The sequence below is a fragment of the Xiphias gladius genome, chromosome 11 (genome assembly GCF_016859285.1).
Source record: "Xiphias gladius isolate SHS-SW01 ecotype Sanya breed wild chromosome 11, ASM1685928v1, whole genome shotgun sequence".
Classification (NCBI taxonomy): domain Eukaryota; kingdom Metazoa; phylum Chordata; class Actinopteri; order Istiophoriformes; family Xiphiidae; genus Xiphias; species Xiphias gladius.
In genome coordinates, this window is record NC_053410.1 from 8,603,199 (window position 1) to 8,624,869 (window position 21,671).

Genomic DNA, 21,671 nt, shown 5'->3' on the forward strand with positions numbered 1-21,671 from the left:
TGTATGTTCGGATAAATCTGATTAGTTTAATCTGCCAATAAAGTTTAAAGTCCAAACAGTATTCAGTTGAAGACCATAGACCTAAGAAAACCAGCAAACATTCACATTTGATCAGCTGAAACCACTGATTTTTTTTTTGGCATGATTAAGGGATTATAAAAATTGTTGCAAATTCACTTTCTGTCGATCGACTAATCAATTAATTGAGTAATTGTTCCAGCTCTAATATAATATGATAAACGAATATAAAGTATGATAAACTGCTGTCTCTGGTTCAAAGCTCCCATATGATCATAACATGTTTTTCAATCTTGTGATCATATGATAAGAAAATGACTCATGACCTCAGCAGAGTTTATACAACACAGGACAATACTGCACAGTGACTTGAAATTGGCCAAATCATAATACACAGACAAAGGATTCATTTGCATTGTTCCTTAAAGCTTCTGTCAATGTCAAATTTTTGTAGACTCACTTGCGCTTATAGACTGCTGTTTGAAAGGGGAGTGCAAATATTTTTCTAGCTTACAAAGCCAACTACACGGTTCAACAGTTGATGAAGCAGAGTCAGGCAGTTTGAAACATGATTTTTATATGAATTATTCACCGTCCTGTCTGCTTTTACAAAGCCCTTGGACATGACATTCATGGGAATTTCTGCTGGTAAGTTAATATTTCAGGGGTGGCTAACTAGCAAGAATTTCACCTTGCCATAAAGTCAGTTTTAACAGGTCTACTAAAAAAAAAAAAGCATTTTTCCCTTCTTGGTGTTATTTTATCAAGCTGGAGGCTGATAAAAATCACTAAAATATGCAGCACAAACAAGGCAGGAAGGACAGCATTCATAACATATTTACAGCAGCTACATTCCCAACAATCAGCGTAATTAGTTTCACTGTACTCCAATATGACGACCACTTCAAAAGAAATCATTCAAGCCATTCAACCAGTACACAAACACACACACAAACACACACAATGTATGTGGAGGTAGGTGCCACAAAGCCGACAGATGTATAAAAACACATATTCTTCCATACATGCTCATGCATATCACATTGCAGACACACACACACACTCATCAGAGATTGCGGCAGTTGTCGTATGCAATTACAGCTCAGAGGTAGGGCAGGGCTTTGTTTCCAAATGTCAGGGATTTTATTGTAAGCGGTCACCGTCAGACTTGTTCTTTCTCCCGAGGACCCTCACAGCATTTCACTTGATTAGATTCAATTTGGAGAGAGAGCCGCGGGGCATTAATAACAGCACAAAGGCGATGTAAAGTATGCATGTCAGGGTGTGTGTGTGTGTGTGTGTTGGTGCGTGAAATGTACATTGAGTGTATGTACACTTAAAAAATTCCTTTTGTTCCTACAGCCCGACCTTTCAGAATAAAGGACGTCCTTATCTTTACCTAAGCTTTCTAATTGGTTTGGGCTGTGGCTGCATCACTGGAGAGCTGGAAGACACAGTGAGAGCATTATGCAATTTGTTTCTCTCTCTCTGGATCTCTTTTCTATTTGTGGTTTTGTCTGTCTGTCCTCTCCTGGTGGTAGTATAGTGTGTTGATCAAACAGCTGTGGTGCAGCAGATTATTTTCAGAACACGCTGTAAAGCTCCTGACCTCATAAACAACAATAGTGTCAGGGTCATAACTGCTCTACAGGACAGCTGACATTACAGCCACTGAGTCAGTGCAGCACTCAATAAATTCTATTACAGTACAAAATACAGTAAACTGATAAAGCACACTAACGGTTATGTGATATATTTATTACTATATGAAATTAATGAGTAAAATTCGAGAGCCCCTTTACACATTAACTTCAGTTTGCTTGTCATGGTTGGTAAGTTTAGTTGTATAATGTCTTCTGTAGCTCTGGAGGAGCTTTCCAAAGTCTGAAAAAAAAAACCCTGCACAATACAAATTTATAGCAGAGAGCTTGTGTTACAAACTGGGTTGGAATGGATTATAAAAGACCGGGGGGGGGGGGGTTTACAAGCCAAGAGAGTCCTATTGAAAGACGCTATCGAGTTGCTTTATGTAGGATCCAGTGTTTTTGGAGCTTGACTCATCCTGGGGATTAAAAGTCAGAATATTTAGGCTTTTGTTGCTTCAATTTTGTCTGCTCTTTTTTTAAATCTGTCTCTTGTTGAGTCCCCTAGCTTTGTATCTATGCAATGCTAAACTGCAGGAGTGACCCCCCCCCCAATTTGTATTGCACCTCTATTATCCTGTTCCCCCAACAATAGTTTGCAAATAAATCAACAAAAAGGAGAAAATGCTAATAGATAACAGACAGATGAAATAATCAGAGGAATACAATGCAAAACATGTTAAAGAGATGAGCAATATGTGTTATACAGCCGAGATGTCGACTGTGATTTAAAAGCACAGAGGGATTTCTGACATTATACTGTTCACTAAACTGTTGCATAGTATGGGAGCCAGAAATAGAAATGCTTGTTCAGACATTTTCTATTGTGGTCCCGTCAAACAGACATCTAAAGACCTTGTTCAATTATGTTATGTATTTTTTGGGTTTCTTTTTTTTTTTTTTACTGTTTATACTTGTAGCTTTTATTATTGTTGTTGTTAGTTGTAGCAGAATTCGCTAGTTGAAGACTATAGCTACGGTAATAAAGGAATTGAGAATCCAGCAAAATGCTCTAAACCGGACCTTTGTCATGCAAGGCCTAGAAAATGATTAAAGTCATTTTAAAATCAGTTCTTAAATGTACTGACGGTTAACTGAGAGAGGCATACGTCTAGTCTTATTTGCGAGTCTTGCGGCAGAACCTAGCTCAAGCTGTAGACACCACAGGGGTGACTGAGTTGCTCGAGTAAAAAGTGCATTACAATAACGCAACCAGGATGTGACAAAGCCGTGGATGAGTTTCACTGTGTCTTGGGATGACAGAGTAGGGCTGATCTTACTAACATCCCCGAGATTAAAGAAGCATGACTGAACCAGTTTTCTAATGTACAAACTGAAATGCAAAGTGGAGTCAGTTTTTTTTTTTTTTAAACATTTTCAGACAAAGGCATTACATGACTAGAACAAGAGTCCATAATTACTGAACTGTGCAATGGGGTCAGGACCAATGATTAAAATGTATGTTTCAACTTGAGCTTTGAGCCATTCACCCCCTGATGTCAGGAAGACAATTATATAAAATGGATGGTCTGTTGAAATCATTTGAGGCTTGGAATACCTTAAAAATGACATCAGTCAGGAAGCACAACATTACTGTGAGTGTTGCTTTCTTTCTTTCTTTTTCGTATTCACAGAAGCATATCATTGTCAGTGACCTCAGAGAAAGTTGTACCTGTGGATTTTCTGAAAACAAAAGCATACCAGCATCTGTCACTGTGCAATATCATTCTTCCGGCACCTCTTTTAATCAAAAACTTTATAAGCAGAGATGGGGAGCAAAGCACAATCACTGAACAGAATGAGTAGTTACCGCGCAGAGCTTTTGTGTTTATACTTATTGATTTAAAGATGTGAAAGAAAACAACTGTAAAAAAAATAAAATAATAATTAAATAAAAAAAGTCAAAGGCTTCTTTTTCTGATGTGCAGTATTTCCTTCTTAAAAGGACCATACCGCTGGCTTTGACTGTCCTCATTTCCTGGCTTCCAGGTAGCCACTGTTGTCTATTCAGAGCAGTATGACTTGCAGAGACTTTAAAGTTGCTAATAATACATTTGTTAATCCATCACAGAGAATAAATTAATTTCTTCTTTGATGGTGCGTTAAAAGAAACAAGAAAATTTGAAAGTTGCCTGCCGAACAGAAACTTTTTAATGCCAAACCCGTATCATCCGTTTCACAACATCTGTGTCTGTTTCCTGTCTGACTTCCAAAATTCGATTCGTCTCAAAAAGACTCATGAATGGGACGCTTTTAGCAGCTGACTTTTCTTTCTTGGACATCTCGGACACTGAATTTCCCTTGAACACTTCATTGCATTTCAAAACAGACAAATCACTCGCAAATGCATATGAAAAAATAGCAAATTCTTTTACTGTGCTGACATGAAATCAAACTGACGCTCAAACATTCAAAACAGTGAAATGACAGCTTTTTTGATGATTAATTTTTTAAGCGACTTATTGTTAAACTGTTTCCAGCTTCTCAAATGTGAGGATTTTCTCCTTTTATCTTTGTGCATTGTGGTCAGAAAAAACAGGCAAACTGACTTGGGTTTGAAATCGGGAAGGACATTTTACATTTTTTCGTATAATTTCACATGGTTATGAAATGACTGTTCAATTAATCGGAAAAATACTCGACAGAATGATTAATGATTAAAGTAATCATCAGCTGCAGCCCTGAATGAAACCACCTGAAAAGAGGTGACTACATCTAGTACTTGATGGTGTAACATGTTTGGGAAAAAGTTAGTGATGTCGCAGAAGGGTTTCATGGTTAATGGGCTAGAACTTGCACAAGTAACAGTATAGTCCTTTAAAACATATTCAACGGGAAATATTGCTCTACTGTATCAAACTACACTGTAAACGACACTGCTGCAGCCCACAGCAGCCTGGTAAAGTCATTAGCTACAGTAGCCGTCATGCAACACTCTGCCGATCTCAATCTCCTCCAACATAGTAAAAGCAACATGCTGTAATATACATGCGCAATTTTTGGTTCATAAATATGACAAAATTATATTTAACAACACGGGGTGGAACTGATATTTGTGGGAGAAAGATTCCAGTGAGCCAGCTCTTCCTCTGAGGAAAAACACTTAGTAAAAAAAGGAAGTGAGGAAGCTGTGCTGTAATGCAGCCACACTGTATATGGGAGAGACAGGAGTGGAAATGAGGGTGATGAGAACAAGCTCTGACACTATATTATACCAGAAAGAATTAATGAATATTTTGTGTAATTACACCAGAGGAAAAATTTCTGTTTCTCTTCCATAACAAGCATGATAAATTACTCGTCATAATCAAAATCTCCGAAATGCCGCGTACAACATGAAACTCATTAGTTGTGGTTGAAGCAGCTGCTCCGCGGGATGAATAGCTATTGTAATATTAGATGAAACATTGGTGATATCATTGAATTTCAAAACAGAAAAATAAACAGGGGGTTCTGGTGCTTCATGTCTGAGATCCGCTGCTTTTACTGGAGAATTTCTGTAGTGGCTTTGAAAGTTGGGAATAAAATTAGTCATAATATGAGGGCTGCTGACAGTTAAAAGCATATCTGTGCTTAATTAAAAGCCAAATGTGACTCAAGTAAACTGTGTCATTTACATTCAACCAAGCTTAAAAATATTGAAACCGCCCACAAGCTCTGACAAGATCTCCAAGGCGAGTGTGCTCATTTCTCTTGTCACAGACGAGCAGGAAAAAGCTGAAAACCATTACTCTCATGCTCTCTTGTCACCCGCTGTAGTCCTTAAATCACTCACTCGGCTCAAATTTGCTGTTGTCAACATTTCCACATTATCTGCCAAGGAATTTACTGGATCCCCCTGCTGCTTTTGTAGGTTTGGCGAGAAATGGCAAGGCATGTAACCCAGAGCCAATAATGTCACTTTCATATTTGATGGGGGGTTTTTTTTGGGTGGGTGGGGGGTGGTTTTCATGCTTTTTTCAAACACAAATTGTAACAGCAAAACAACTCCAAAAGCTTTAAAAATAGGCAGAAACTAATACATTAATGAAGAACAGATGGATGGAAGAGAAAGAGAGAAGGAAAAGGAGAGAGGAGAAGGTTCTTGTTTGGTATTCTCACTCCATCCTGCAGGCTCTCTAGTCCATGCTCTCTATTGATCTCCGAGGTTGCCTTGTTTCCATTTAACCTCTTCTCATAATATATAATACATATCAGATTCATCCGCCTCTTCTCTCTCTGTCTCTCTCTCACTTCTCAATGAAGGGACATCGCACCGGCCGTATAAGCAGCAGCAGGCGCCCGATCTGGCTATTGGTTTCATGTTATTGAAACCTGACCAAATCGAGAGGGAACAGCTTCTGTCAATGACAACAAATGGAAGTGATGTGTTGGGGGGGGGGGGGTCGTCACATTCTCGTTCGAGGCAACCTTGTGTTTCCCTCGAAGAGAGAATTACATAAAAGAATGGGATAGATTCATTGAATTTGCATGATTCATCGCTTGTCTGTTCTGTGAATGACTACACTATCTTGAATAAAACAAAATGTGCTAGAACATTTCGCTAATTACATGCTAGTCTGTGCTGTAAACAAAACCACATTAAACAGGCAGAGGATGCGGCATCAATAAATCACTACATTGGGCTGAAACAAAACAAAGTAATCACACAGTGTGTCACTATCACTCAGCTTATTTTGTTCAGACGGAGTAAAATTGGAATAATATTTCAAATTTATTTAATAGGTCTGCATAAAATAACATACTGTGTTTACAATGACTCAGTGGCCGTCCGTCATCAACATCACATCAGTCACACACACTGACTCGCCTTTCCCCTGCTCATCATATCTGCTGCAAGCTGTGCTCTTGTCCACAAACACACAGAATTTACACAACACATAGTCAGCCCTTTAAAGTGATACTGCACCTAAAGTCTAGCTTTTCTCTGTCAAATTGAACTGGTCGACTAGACGACTGAAATCAGCTGTTCCCCTCAGCAACTTTCAGCCCATTAATGTGGTTTTACAGCCCACGATTGAACTGTTTTGGTTGACTCTTGCTGCTCTCATCAACCTCATTCCCAGCAGCAGCAGCAGGCAGCTGTTTACAGAATTTTTAAAAAGGGCCTAAAAAACCCCACTGCACACTACCTGCCCAGCAGCAAACAACAGACAGCAGCTAAAGAGCCAGATATTTTTCTCAGGATTTGGTGGAGACAAAAACAGAGTTGGAAGACGAGTGGATATTGGAATAACATTCATCACAACACGAGTCCAAATGAATGCTAATGTTGCTCTGTGATGTGTAAGAAGCCAACCGTTTTACAACACATCGTCTTATCAGCTTTATAAGGTTTTAATATATCAGTGTTGTGTTAATAGATTGTTCTACTGTCGCCAGGCTGCCAAAAAGATCAATTAATAGAGCCTAATGGTTTACGCAAAAACAAATAAAATTTGTTATTTAGATTTAAATTCTGATTTGCTTGAAATCATTAATTTAAACAACAGTATTTTGTAAAGCAATAACAATTTGTGACAACTGTAATTCATGATGGTTATATAACAAATTTCAATGACTGGCTCTCGGCGTGGGAAAAAAGTATCCAAGTGTAGATAGAAACTTTGCAGCCGTATAACTTATTGTCCATTCTTAAACCCAGTGTGTTCCAGACATATTTGAATTTTAACACACAAGTCTGTCGAACATGGCTTTCTTGAGTCTGGTATTTTTATTTATTGAGTAAACAACTGTTTATCTGACAAGCCCAGGACCAACAAACAAGTCGGAGGCTGGTTTGCCAGACGACTGGGGCACTGGCAGTGTATTTAGTCCTATTGTGGTTAAATATGTTCTTGGCATTTTTTTTTTTGTATCTGGTATTGCAAATATTCTGAGTATCAGATACAGTGGGTGGAGTATCATTTTAAGAGATATCTGGCTTTTATGTTCGCAGGTCATGTTGCTGCACTAATTCTTCTAAGAGAATCATATTCTCACAAAAAGGGCAGTAACACCCAGAGGAAATGTTCTACTCAAACTATACAGAGGCCAAAGAGAGGGAGAGTAACACAGAGAGCGAGTAATACATAGAACAAGTGAGAAAGAGAGCCCTCCATGCATGCTAGCTCCTGTTGTTAATTATAGTAAAGCACTAAAGTGCCTCATTCATTTCAGCAGGGTGGGGCAGCGGCCTGTGACAAAGAAAAAAAAAAAAAAAAAAAAAACATTTATATAATTTTCACCTCAATTTATTCAAGTGTGTGGCACAAGGATCGAAGACACAGTAAAAACAAGCGCACACACATGTACACACAGTGGAAGTCACATTCATGAGAAGTGTACGCAGACACACACACGCGCACACACACGCATGCACACACATAAACACAGAGAAAATTCAACTTCCCTCAGCTTAATTCCACCCCAGATGTTCTTGCGGTTGACAGAGGTGGTGGTGGTGGTGGTGGGGGGGGGGGGGGTCGCCACACCACGTTTCCAAAAACACACACTCATACTAAATGTTGTCAGTTATACAGAGAAGAGAAGAGAAGAGAAGAGAAGAGAAGAAAAGAAGAAACAACACAAGCACTTTCCTCTGGTTGATTTATGTGATTCTATTACATTAAACATTCTTTCCCCTGAGCAGGCTCAGCTCCCTAGCAACCATCGCTCGTAGCCCTAATGTGTCTGGCACGGGGCCAGGGAAAGCTGACTGCCTTATTGATTGCCAGATTGAAAAGTTTTCATTTAATAGGTCCTGTAATACATGAAGGAATTATTCAGAGGGGCTTCTTGTCAAATACCCAAATTGGTTCTTTCGACTATCAAAAAACAAGAGGGCCTTGTAACAAATGAGCTATCAGAAAGCTCCAAAGGGCCCCTTTTGTGACTGAGATGAAATTATACGTAGCTTTGGCCCCTCCGAATGATCACAGTCACGGGGAAGGAAAGCTGACACCATGATTACTACAAGGTTAGAGGCCACGTTGTCGCTTAAGATGTGAAAGACAAGTTTGTGCCATGCTGATACCGTTTTGTATAGCGATGGACTGGCCCTAAACACTGTTCTGTCTGGTCCCCGGCTGCATCCCGACTAATGAAAGACTACTGCTGGGTTTTGGGGGTCAATCCACTTATGGCGCAGTCAATTCGGAAAGTAAAAACAAGCTGCTCTGCAAGAACCTAAAATGTGCAAATACCACAGGGAGCAAATTTAATCAACTATCTTCGGTTGCAAAAATAGAGCTGCCTTTTGACTACACAAACAAGTGAAATCCTTCTCCATGTCTTTTTCCCTTGCCTCAAACAAGCCTAAAAGCTTTTACACCCAGGTGATGATACCCTATCTGCTATGACGGCCACTCTCATTTGTCACACAGTTCTGTCCGCCACAAAACTCAATTGAGCAGCTGTGATCAGAGATCTCAGAGGTCGTCGCCGACAGAGAAAAAGAGGGCTACACGAAGTTTCCTCGAATCAACCTTCGGTAGACAGCATTTTCAACCTCACATATCCTCCTCCTGCAGAATGAAATGGATGACATGTTTGGCTTTAAATGTATCTTTAATGGGATGGCAAGTTCCCATTTGAGTGAGTTCTGCGGGAAGGTTAGAGCAAGGGAGGGAGAGAGAGAGAAGGGAAAAAAAAACCCATCTTATCGGGAGATTGGGAATTGGGTCAGGCAAGGAATTACATGCCATTCTAGATCAAAGTTGCCATGTGTATTTCCTCAAAGAAGGGCCCCTCATTATCAACTCAGACTTATTTCTCAGGGCGTATATACTGTATGAAAGGAAACATGATTTAATATGTTTTCAGTTAAAGAATGAAGAAAAAAAAAAAGGCAGGAGGGGGAATAAAGAGTAATACTAGAGGCTATTTGGTACAGGCATGTTTCCCAATGGTAAAACTGTAATGAGAAAGAGAAGATGCGGGTGTTTGTTGAAGATGTTTTTGGGGGGGTGGGGGGTTGTCATTCAGCATGGCTCCATTGTAAATTCCTGTCATTATATAAGAACCTCTCTTTCTCCCTCTCTCACTCTATCATCTGATCTGTACGGAGGAGGAAGGCTTTAAATAAACAGCCCGTGGAGTTAAGCCAACTGAAACCCTTTTCAATAATTATACCCAGCACAATACTCAATTTACATGGCATTTATTTAGCTGAAGGACTTGACAATGTAGCAAAGAAAAGAGTGACATTAGCGGCGGATGATAACAACTAGAGCAGTGCACTCCCCAAGGGGAGACGTTTTAGTCTGTGGCTTAGAGGGAGACTTTACAGATAGCAATATGCCATTAAAAACCAGTGCCATCTGTTCAGATTTCTTGTTTATGTGCTGTAATGGATATAAAGCGTATTGAAGATACAAAAAGCAAATCCCAGAAATGCAAACCGTAGGATTTTCTCCTGCATACTTTGCTGTGCAATGCATTGTGATTAAATATTTTAACAGCACCACAAAAAAGAAGAAAACAACCACTTACAATTGTTTTCTCTCCACAAGCCCTAATGATCTCTGTTTGAAGTTCTCCAGCCCAGTCCTGCACAAACAGTTTTCACAAGACTTCAGTGTTATCCATGCGACATACACAGTATCTGGCTAAACAAGCAGGTAATTTCTGATAAACTGCAACCAGCCTGGCTTTAAACTCATTCATTCCAGATTAAAGAACACGACCTCTGATGTGGTAAACCTCCGCCTTACCAGCAGAGCTGTAATCACTGTAATGCAGCACATACAGTGTTTGGAGCTCCTTGTCTCACATTGCACAGGAAAGATAAGAACTTCACTGGAGAATATCTACTAGCTGCGATAACAAGTTTATGTTCACTGGTCACTCTTGCCAAAAAATGCTTATTATTTCTCTCTGTAATATTGCTCTGGTCCGGTCTGTTTGTTTGTTTGTTTGTTTTTTTGCAATGAAACCATGAAAGTTCAATATGAGTTGAAAATGACAGTGGGAGATTTTTTTTTTGTTTATTTGCTAATTTTTGTTTATTCTTCTGTTTATCATTTTATTTTTATGAAAACCATTCTCGGACTGTTATGTATTGTGTGTACAATACACAGGGAGAAGTAGCATGAAATGAAAACAACATGAATCGCAGAGATGATTTGGCAAAGACTTCTGTCGTCTCCGAATTTGCCGGTCTTAGTGGTGTCTGGCAACATGTGTGTGTCGCAAGACAGAGGCTATAAATGATCAGAAATACAACTAAAATCAATTTTCTCCTCATGAAAGCCAAACAATGAAATATTGTGGTAGTTTATTGCATATTTATCTCCTCAGCTATTCTTTCCCACATTCAATGATTACAGTATCTTCAGCAATATAAATCACAGTTTTACCTACGCTGCAACGTAGTGTCTCTGTGAATAGGCTATTGTTAACTTTAGATATTATCCTCTGTCACATAGCATGAAAGAACAGCTTTTTCCCTGAGTTATGGCTGAGGGGAAAATCGGGGGAAAAAACAAGACTGGCTGAATGCCTCTCATTTTGCCAAGTGCTCCTCAGGCCAGTACATAACAAGGAAACGGACTGACAGGTTGAGAAAGAGGACAGAGAGTCATCAGTGATCTATTGTTTGCAGCCAAAGCACTCCTTCCAACTCCTCTGGCAGTCAATATATCAAAGAAACCAAAATATATTACACCATCTGTACCCAGATATTTTACAAATACAAATTACGTCATTTGTATTTCTTTGGTTTAATAAAAGCATTAAGATCAGTTATGTACCCAAGCAAGTATGTGTGAGCATGCAGCGCGCGCGCGCACACCCACACACACACACACACACACACACGCACGCGCGCACGCACACACACTGCTCCCACCAAAGATCTGGAATCTATCAAAGCCCCCATTGCAATTACCTTCCAATGCAGGAAAAATGCATTACCTCTGTGCTGTGAAATGAACACTATGTTATTCCTACAAGGCGAGAAGTCTATCTCCCATACTGTGTACTACAGTATATATCCTGCAGCCTGGCTCTGTGAGCCTCTTGCATCAGTTCTGCTTTACAGATCCTGACAGATATTAGGTGGATGTTGAGATGCCGATTTGCAATCAGCTGCGAGAGCTATTTTTACCTTGGCACCAGCCTTACTGAAAATGTTTTTCCAACACTGTAATGCTAAGGTAGAGTTAATTTGGTATTTAATAATTAATTTGTTCACACACTCCCACATACTGTAGAAGTCAAGTTATTATGATCACTGTGCACAGGTGAGACTTATTAAATCAGGTAGCCAAAAAGCTTGAAAAGGTTGAGCCAAGATTCGAGTCACTGGTGTTATTAAGAAATAGAGCTGGATCTTTTACACTCACATCAAATTGGAAAACTCACAATAAACTGATAAAATGCATGTTTGAGTTAGTTCAGCGCAATGGACTGTACAGTCAGTAAAAACAACAGAAAATCACTTGGTGTCCTATGACTTAGTAAATCTTTTGTTTATTGTCAAAATCAGAATCGAATGGAATTCATCTTTTCTAGATTCACTTGTCCAACATGATACAATAATCTGACTCATGTTTATGTGTTTTTATCAGAAATAGTTGACTTGTTGAGTTGTTAATTTTAACTATTTTATATACTGTGGAGTAGTTTAATCTGTACAAATGCATCATGCATTTTGTGAACACAAGTTTTGTGCGTGAAATCTAAATGTACAAAATTACAAACCAAACCTTTGAAATAAAGGGAGTGGAGTAGAAGGACCATATGTCCCTTTGAGTTGTAGTAGAGTATATAAAGAAGTATAAAACGGAAATACTCAAGTAAAGTACAAGTACGTCAGAACACATGTACGAAGTTAAGTTCCACCACTGTTCATATTCCTTTCACGATGCCATATCCTCTTGACTGGTTTTCTTGATGTTGATTTGACTTTCAAGTCCTTTTTGTGCACAACAGGACATCCAGAAGAGAACAGTTTTACATGCATTCATAAAGCAGATGGACTGGCATGCTCATAAAATATGCAGAGTTATCAACTGTACAATCTGTGACTGCCTACTGAGCAGCAGAGAATCATCCATATCTATCTATCTGAAGGCAGAATCTGAAACTGTCAGGAAGAAAGAAACATATCAGGGAGATATGCACAAAAGGCAATTCTGCAATGAAATATTAATGTTGCTGTAATACTTGAAATGAGCATCATTTTGACAAAGACGAATATAGAAATCTCTCCAGAAACGCCGCTCGTTGGGTAACACTTAAGTATGAGTCAGAGTGGAACTGGCAGGCAATTTGTTTAAGAAAAGGAAGGAAATGTTCTTAAATCAACACACAATCTCAGATCAAATCTGCTAATCCATGTGATTTTTAAGCATTTCATTCAAAAAAGAATTTAGTACAACATACATAACAAGACATTTGTCTTAGGGGTAGAGGAGCTAGTGTATTATGAAAGAACCTCACTCCTCTTCTGCCTGTTTAAGATGCTTGGCAGAGGTCACATCAATAGCATCTCTGTTGTTCCAGACCTGACTAATGGAGAGAAGAGAGACACAACTGTTGTTTCAGAGCTCGCTAATGGAGAGACGGAGCTCTTCATTTCCTCTGAGGCCATTCTCATTGTTTAACCATCCACCAGCCTTCAGCCCCCTCCCTAATGCGAGTCGAAAAAACACATTATCTGACATTCCAGAAATAAAATAACACAAATTATTAATGAATATAGCTATCCGAAGAGGCTGAATTTGATTACGGTGCGAGCCATGGCTGGGGTGCTGGGTGGTCTCTCCCCCTCTCTCTCTCCCTTTCTCTCTCTGTCTCTCTCTCACAGTGTGTCTTCCTCTCTCTTTCTCCCATTCAAATTCGAGGCATGCTCAAACATCTAATAGATTTTTCCACCCCAGCACACAATTTACTGCTTACAGATTTAGAATTCTCTGGCTTCTGGCCAGGCCACAGTCAGAAGGGAATTAATGATATGAGCACATCAGTGAGGAAAAACAGCTTGTGATTCTCTCTCCTACAGGTCTGAGCATAATGAAGAAGATACTGCCATAACCCCCCTCCCACCACCACCGTCACCACCACCACCACCACCACCAGCAAAGGGGGGGGGGTGTTGAGATAAAACACATAATCAATACAAACACTCCATTAAATTACTTCAAAAGGGATTTTGGACAGTTTGTAGGATTATTTCTGCGGAAAAAGCAGAAGGGGAAGCAAATATGTTTCAGGGGCGGAAAGCAAACAAGTGTTAACGATACAATCTGCCACATATTCTGGATAGAGGAGTACAGTGTGGTGTGTCTAACATAACCATGGCATTCTTTCTCTGTCAGAGTCACAACATACCATTACTCTTGTAACACCACGACACGTTCTCTTTATCTTTTCCAAGAAACAGCTTACTCCTTCCCACGTTGCAGTCGAAACATAAAACATTTTCATGTGTGATAGTGACTCAAAGTCCCAAATATTGCTCTGCATTGTCACAAAGACAAATCAACCGTGAGAAGACAACATCTGTCTGTTTCCTTATCACCAGTTCCAACCCGCATAAACATTCTGCGACGCTCTGAACACTCTCCGAAAAGGGACAGAATGTACCCTCTACATCAAATTGAAATGTTCTGACTGAAATATTGTCGGGATATCAACTCGGGTATATGTGCCAAGCCTGGCATACAGATCAGATGTCGCATCAGTAGGAAATACAGTGGTTCTATCCCCAAGCAGGCGAGGCTGTAAAGAATCTTGAAATACAGCGATATCGCTCCGTGCATCACTGGTGTACAAGCTCAGTCAATGTATGTTTAGCCCGGATCCCACAAAGTAATGTTTACATGAGTTCCACTAATTCTGAGCATCTTCTAAGTATGAAAGGTGCTCATGCTGGAAAAGTGACAAAATCAAGTAGATGTATTTAGACTTTAGAAAAAAGGCTTGATTTTTGAGTGTGTTGTTGATGGACGCTATGGTTGCACAATGCAATGAGCAAAAAAGAAACTGAGGAGCTGCTCACAGATGCAATAAATTAAAACTAATTGTGGATGGTTTTGAAACCGTTCCAAGGAAAGCTCGGAAATCATAAAAACAATTAAAATTTGTTGCCTCTTTGTGGGGTTTAAAGGACACGTTCACGACTTTAAAATTCTGTGTTAAAACAATAGTCAGGTGTCCGTGTGAACAGCTGAAACAATAAGAGGGAATTTGGCACTAAAGATACTGCAAGTATGCACTGATTTGATTCACTCAGACTGCTGAAGCCTCATATTGACTCTTGGTAAACTCTGAAAGACTTGAAAAAAAAATGTGAACCTATCCTGTAATGGGCAGTCTCATTCTAAAGTTGCAGTTCATTTCCGATTAGTATACACTGGTGAAGTATGCTTATATCTTGTATACTGCGCACTATATAGGACAGTTAATCGAAGGGTCGGTGGTTTAATCCTCAGCTTCTCCTATCCACAAGTTGAAGTGTCCTTGAGCAAGACTCTGTAGCCCCAAAAAATACCAGCCAAATGAATGCAATGTACTTGAAATATACAACATGCACGTGCACGTGAAGGCCAGTTATTATGGATCATAGAACAAAAAAATCCATAATGTCATTTTTTTTATACGTACAACTCGCAACAAAGTGCATTCTGATTCAAATCTATCATGTCAAATTTTACTCTACTCAATCAAAGTGCACCATTTGCAGCTTTTCATACGGCAAAGAGCTGCATGAAGAGCATACCTTTCCTTGAATAATAATAACTGACCTTCACTACCGTCACTTAGTGATTATTCCATGAAAATGTTAATGTTTTCTGATATTTAATCCATCATCCACCCACCAGTTTAGCGTGATCCACTGCATATATCTGGTGGGTCAAACTGCACAATCACAACTGCTTTTATATGCAGCACTGCAGGAAGCAGAGCAAATATTGGGATAAACCCAATAATATTATTTTTGCAATTTTATGGTGCCATTTGTTTGCTTTTCAAAAGGTGCTGCAGTAGAAAAATAGTATAAAAGGTCAAGGGGAGGCGTGAATGGTTTGGCAATCCACTGTCTTTTCTTTTCTACCTGCATGGTTACTTTTTCCTGTCTGGATGTTTTCTCAGAGAGTCTTGATCCTCGCAGCACTGAGGGATGACCCAGCTACAGATGATACTATAGGTGAGGGTAGGAGTCAGGAACACACCATCTACGTTCTTTGAATGCAGGAGTCACAAGCTATGACCTTGTATAATCCTCCACATCATCTCAACTCAACAATCTGCTCACTGGTTTCCGCACTAAAGGCTTGAATTGAAGAAAGACAAGACAGAAAACCCACTGAGCTATTTTGTGAGTAAGAGCCTTCCTTTGTTTTTGTTTTTTTTTTTTCAATTATTGTTATTATTTTCCATCTACGTCTCTCTGTTTCTCCCAGCACAAACCAACAAACTGTATCAGCAGATACAGCTCTCCAGCACTCGGCCTCGTGGTATAAAAACCAGAAACCAATTTCAGCAGGCAGCAATGAAAAAAAAAAAAAAAAAAAAGAATCAGGCCAGTTCTCTGGGGAGAGATAGAGGGGCAGAATGTAAACTTCCCTGGCAAGCCATCCCCGGTGGCTTCAACTGTGCAAAAGAAGCTCTAATGCACACTCCAATACAAGATAAAATGAGTGGACACTTTGCATTACGTGATTAAGTGGATTACAATACAGATTATGTAATGATTGCAAAATACTCCAAGCATTGAAATTAGTTATCTTTGTCTTCTTCTCTTGGAATTTGAAGGAAACTTATGTGATTCAGTTTAATTGTTTCGTGTTTTTATTTTTTTATAAAGCATGTTTAATGTAATTAAATGTCCTTTACGTTATATGAGGTCCACAAAAGAGCTGAGTTCCTGGTTATGTGGGATCCTTAAAAAAAACAATAAAACATTTACTTTAAGGAACAGTTTGACATTTTGGCAAATAAACTTGTTCGCTATCTTGTCGAGAGTGAGATGAGAAAACTGATACCGCACTGTGTCCATGCGCTAAATATGAAGCTACAGCCAGAAGCTGATTAGCTTAGTTTAGCACAAATACTGGAAACAGGGGGAAACAGCTAGCCTCTGTGGCAACCTTACAGTGAGGACAAGATGGAGAAGTTACTGCACCCAGGCAAGAAATGCTTCAGCACATAATCCGCTGTAAAACCACAGCATGGTGTTTTTACATTTCAGCTTTTGTACAGATTAAAAAAACATGGCATAATGTGTTAATTATTGAGTTTTAGCTGGGCCGTTATAGCGGATTTCTTGCATCTGTACAGAACCTTGCCTGTCGTTCTCTCCTGTTTCCACTCTTTATGCTAAGCTAAGCTAACATTCAGATTTACGGTAAAGACATGACAGCGGTACTGATCATCTCATCTAACGCTTAGTGAGAAAGCGACTACGCACATTTCTCAAAATGTCATACTACTCCTTCAACAGACCGATGCCAGATGTTTCTTTAACTTTACAAACTGAATAAATGTTTCATAGGACTGTAAGAGAGGGCTTTTGTATGCCTAGTTAGCTGCTCTTTTAAAACAGTTCGTCTCAAAGCCTGACTAAAGTTGGCATTTGAATTATGATACCAATCATGTCTCTGCCTTGCAGGTTTTAGAGAATCACAGTTGTTGATGCTGCAGGACAGCAGTGAAGGTCACTTGTTTCTGTAATTAATTACTTGATTTTGTGCCTGCATCTTTGGTCTCAGTCTTTATGCATTTCTGAGGACAGAACAGAGCTCTGTTCACTCACCAAACTATAATTCCCTGTGTAATGCACATTTGTCTTGTAGTATTTTTCAAATGCTGCCTGTGAGACACAAATACATAACAGTGCACTTAATTCACATTGGCATCGTGCCAGGAAAAGTTAGGCTATGCAGTTGGAAAAAAAAGTTTCCCTCAATAACAATGGCACACTTTATTGCTCTTTAGCTCACAATGGTTTTCTGTGCAGCTTGTGGTATTGCTGCAGTATCCTGTTATGGGGAACAATCCAATTCCTCTGACATAGTTACAGATCAGCCCGAGAATAACAATCAGCAAATACATCATTCAAGTAATACAGCGAGCGGCCTCTCCGGGATACTCTGTTCATAAATACAATCCAAAAAAGAGCACACAGTTCTATCATAAAAAAATCAGTTTAGTCAATGAGCCAACATATTACACAGAATTACAGACATTCAGCTACAGGATGCTTTAAGGGTACTTTAATATCTGATCTGCTGCGGTGGCATGAATATTTCATTTCGGTAGTCAGCAGCATTGCAGTGGCACATTTCATATTTCTATGCAAACCCTTGCTCAGAGTAACATGCATTTGCCTTGATGAATAAGTGATCTCTCTCTCTCTCTCTCTCTCTCTCTCTATCTATCTCGCTCTCCCAAACTCTCTGCCCCTCTCATGTTGTTAGAGTGTCAACAACTGACACACGCCAAAGATGTAGTGAACAAACAAACAAATGGATAAGTGAGTGCACACCACTGATTGTCAGTGTGTAGCATGTGTGCACGTGTGTGTGTGTGTGTATGTTTTTCAAAGTGTGTGTATGTGTGTGTGTGTCTGTGTGCGTGTGTGTGTGTCTCTGGTGCCCTGCCAGAGTCTGAGCCCGTTCTGCTGAGTGGGCAGATTCTCTGGCGGAGTGTCCCATCGGAGTGACAAGTGCATTTAGAAACAGCCTGATGGAGTCATTAACGGCAGCGCAGCTCATTAGCAACACACGCACGCTCAGACGTACACATACACACACACACACACACACACACACACACACACACACACACACACACACACACACACACACACACACACACACACACACACGCACACGCACACACATTCACACAAACACAACCCCTCAGTAACAATAGCGTCATCGTCAAGTTATTACACTGACAACGGATAAATCTATAAAATCTAGACAATACAAAGCCACATAATATACAATGATATTAGGGAACATAATATAATTTAAGAAGCCGGCTGACACACCTATTTATGAAAGCAAGCAATCACATACACACCCACAAGCACAATCAAACTATATTGATTACTGGAATAACAACAAAGCTTCCATTATTGATTTTCTTGTCCTTTTTGCGTATGAGATTCAAGCAGTGTCGAGTAATCAAGGGCATTACAGCATCACACAGAAACACACCACAGCTTCTCTTCCTGGAAGAGCAGAAGCAGAAAACAGCACAAGACTCATCAATAAGCCACCCTTTTTCACTTCCACATAGGCTTTAGGCATAAATAATTATTAAAAATGACATGAGTCAAGAGGCACTGTCTTTGTGATGGTATTTTAGCATGTTTGCTAAGCTACAGTATGCCATTATAATCAGCATTAGGCATTACATCACAGCCATGTGAGAGAAAGGAAAATAAGTAAAATAACAGCTTCAAAAGGAACATTATGTTCTTTCTGATTATTAGGGTCAAATGCCAGAGTTTCATGTTTGCATGAGGTAAGCCATTGCAGAGACATCGGGCTTTGTGCTGGGCCTGATCCATGGGTAATGCTATAGTGAGGCCCCAAGAGCCTGGTGCAAGAATGGAACATTCACTTAACGGCACCGTGTACATGATGAATACGCCAAACAACCATCAGACGTGCGCAGCAATGATCCTTAAAGCTGCTGAGATATACAGCCAATTATGATCTGAGCTGATCTGTAAGAAGGTATCAGAGGTGCTATAGACTGCAGTTTGATGTGACTCAATTATCTAAAGACATTACCAGCTGAATTATGTGATTTTTGCAACGGAGCCTCTGTTGTTGTCACACTCAGAAAACAGAGCTGTTATACTGTAGGGATGGTAATGCGTTGACAAACACACTGCCATTACCTCTAGCTTGCTTCTATTAGTGTGATTCTCGGCTCATTATATCGGGAGGAATTCCAACTACATGCTGATGAATTACTCCAGTCAAGTAAACACTTGTTAAACCAACCAAAGGACAATAAACATAAGCTGATTTATGTGGAGACAGGACACAAATACATAAACATTCAACACAGCAGCCCAGAGATTTTGGAAACACTGCAGTAAGCTTTTGGAATGATGAAATGCTTTAAAAACACCCTCAAAAGAAGAGTAAAAGAAACTGAGGTTTCTGCTGCTGCTCACCTAGCTGTGCCCTCTCCCTCTGGACATCCTTGAAGTTGAGTCCGCTGGTCAGGGTGCTCTCTCGGTAGCGGTGGAGGGCCTCCCGCCTCCCGTTGGTCCCCAGCTCCCGGAGCACGGAGGGTTTTAGAGGCTCGGCCTTCAGGCCGTGGGCCCATCCTGAGAAGTCTGGTATCGTCCACTTCACCAGATCCTCCAGCCGCACAATCACCTTCTCAGACACTGCAATTACCTCGTGCTGAAAGGAGGCAGGGCAGAATCCCAATTACAATCAGAGGAACATATTGGGAGTTATATAAATGCAAGTACGCCAAGGTCATGTATCATTTACTAGTACGACAACTGTAATAACTCTGTTTCAAACCGTTTTGTTGAAGAGACACATAGGCTATAAGGACAATAATGATGTTTCAAAAACAGCACATCTGCAGGTATGCAATACTGAAAATGTCATTTTAAAACTCAAATCTACACAAAAGCTATTACTCTCCACAAACAGTACATTAAAAACCAATGCAACTAAGCAGAAAGACTTTTTTGTTCTACAGACCAAAAAGCTCTACCATTCAACATCAGACTTTTTTCACACTATCCCTAATATTGTAGTATTCAGATCCTTCACTTAAGTAAAAGTAGAAATACCAATACAAATTTAAACTTTATATGCTACTGGGTAGATTAAAAGCACAGCACTGCCTCATATCATATAAGTGTATCATATGTTTTTTATGTAATATCTTAATCTGAAAAGTAACTGTAAGTGTCAGAAAAATGTAATGCAGCAGACATTACAATATATACCTCTGTACGGTAGTGGAGCAGAAGTATAAAGTTTCATAAAATGGAAATACTCAAGTAAAGTGCAAACACCTCAATTTTGTAATTAAGTACTGCGCTTGAGTAAATGTGCTTAGTTATAGTCCACCACTGGTAAGTAATGTATGGCAGTATGAGGTGAAATAAACAGGATCAAAGTCTGGGTAAAAATAGTCTTTAAAAACACGGTTAAAATCAGAGCTAGTAGAGGAAACAGGGCAAACAACAGAACGTCCCTATTTATCAACTAAATTGGTATGTGCGTCAAGTAGCATTACAGCTGTGGATACACATTCATGTAAGTAAATTACAGCACCATGAATATGGATGATGTGGATGATTGCTGAATTGAATTTATGCCAGCAGTTAAATCAATGTCGATGAGGACGTATATGTTTTGGACTTTTTGATTAGCATTTAGGAAGTCGGGCTCCTGATATTCAATTCACCATGAATGTTGAGATTTTACGCTTTTAAATCACAAGTCACACTCAGTGGCTATGATTGCACCTTCAAAGAGTAGAGGAGTAGAGGAAATGTAATTTGTTACCGCAAGGGTGTGATGACTAAACTGGAGAAAGCTGTGAGCCAGTCGTCTTCTTGACACATAATAAATTAATGTGACATTGTCAGGAAACTCTAAATGTAAATCTATAGAAGTGACGTGCACGGCTGACACTGAGACCGAATATAGCTGTGGTGGTTTTGTGTACATACTTTGGTCTGTTCGGTTGGCTCGCCTAATAAGATTTGCTCTCTCGCCAGTATGTGCTTCAACCTTTTTTTTTTTTCCTAAGGTTGATTCGACCCCTTTTAATAAATCTCATCCTCAAAGAACTACAAGTTCAACGGAGAGGAAAGGAAGCAGAGATGCTCAAATGTGTTTCCATTCGCAGGGCTAATGGATGAAGTGCTTGTAACCAACAGAGTGGAGTGGTGCGCTGGACGATGGCTGCTACGGAAACAGGGAAATCTGGAGGACAGATGTGTACAGGCAGAAACACAGACACTCTGAGTCGCTCTCTGATGTTTACCTAAGTTATTTCCAATTTACCAAGCATCTGTCTGAC

General features: G+C 39.7%; 1 protein-coding gene across 1 annotated transcript in view; it reads right to left on the reverse strand.

The window, feature by feature from the left end:
• Positions 1-21,671, reverse strand: part of arid5b (AT-rich interaction domain 5B) — a 75,651-nt gene that overhangs the window by 44,649 nt on the left and 9,331 nt on the right. Inside the window, exon 3 of the mRNA XM_040139968.1 lies at positions 19,789-20,023. Coding sequence (XP_039995902.1) covers positions 19,789-20,023 — 235 coding nt within the window. The remainder of the gene's footprint in view (positions 1-19,788; positions 20,024-21,671) is intronic.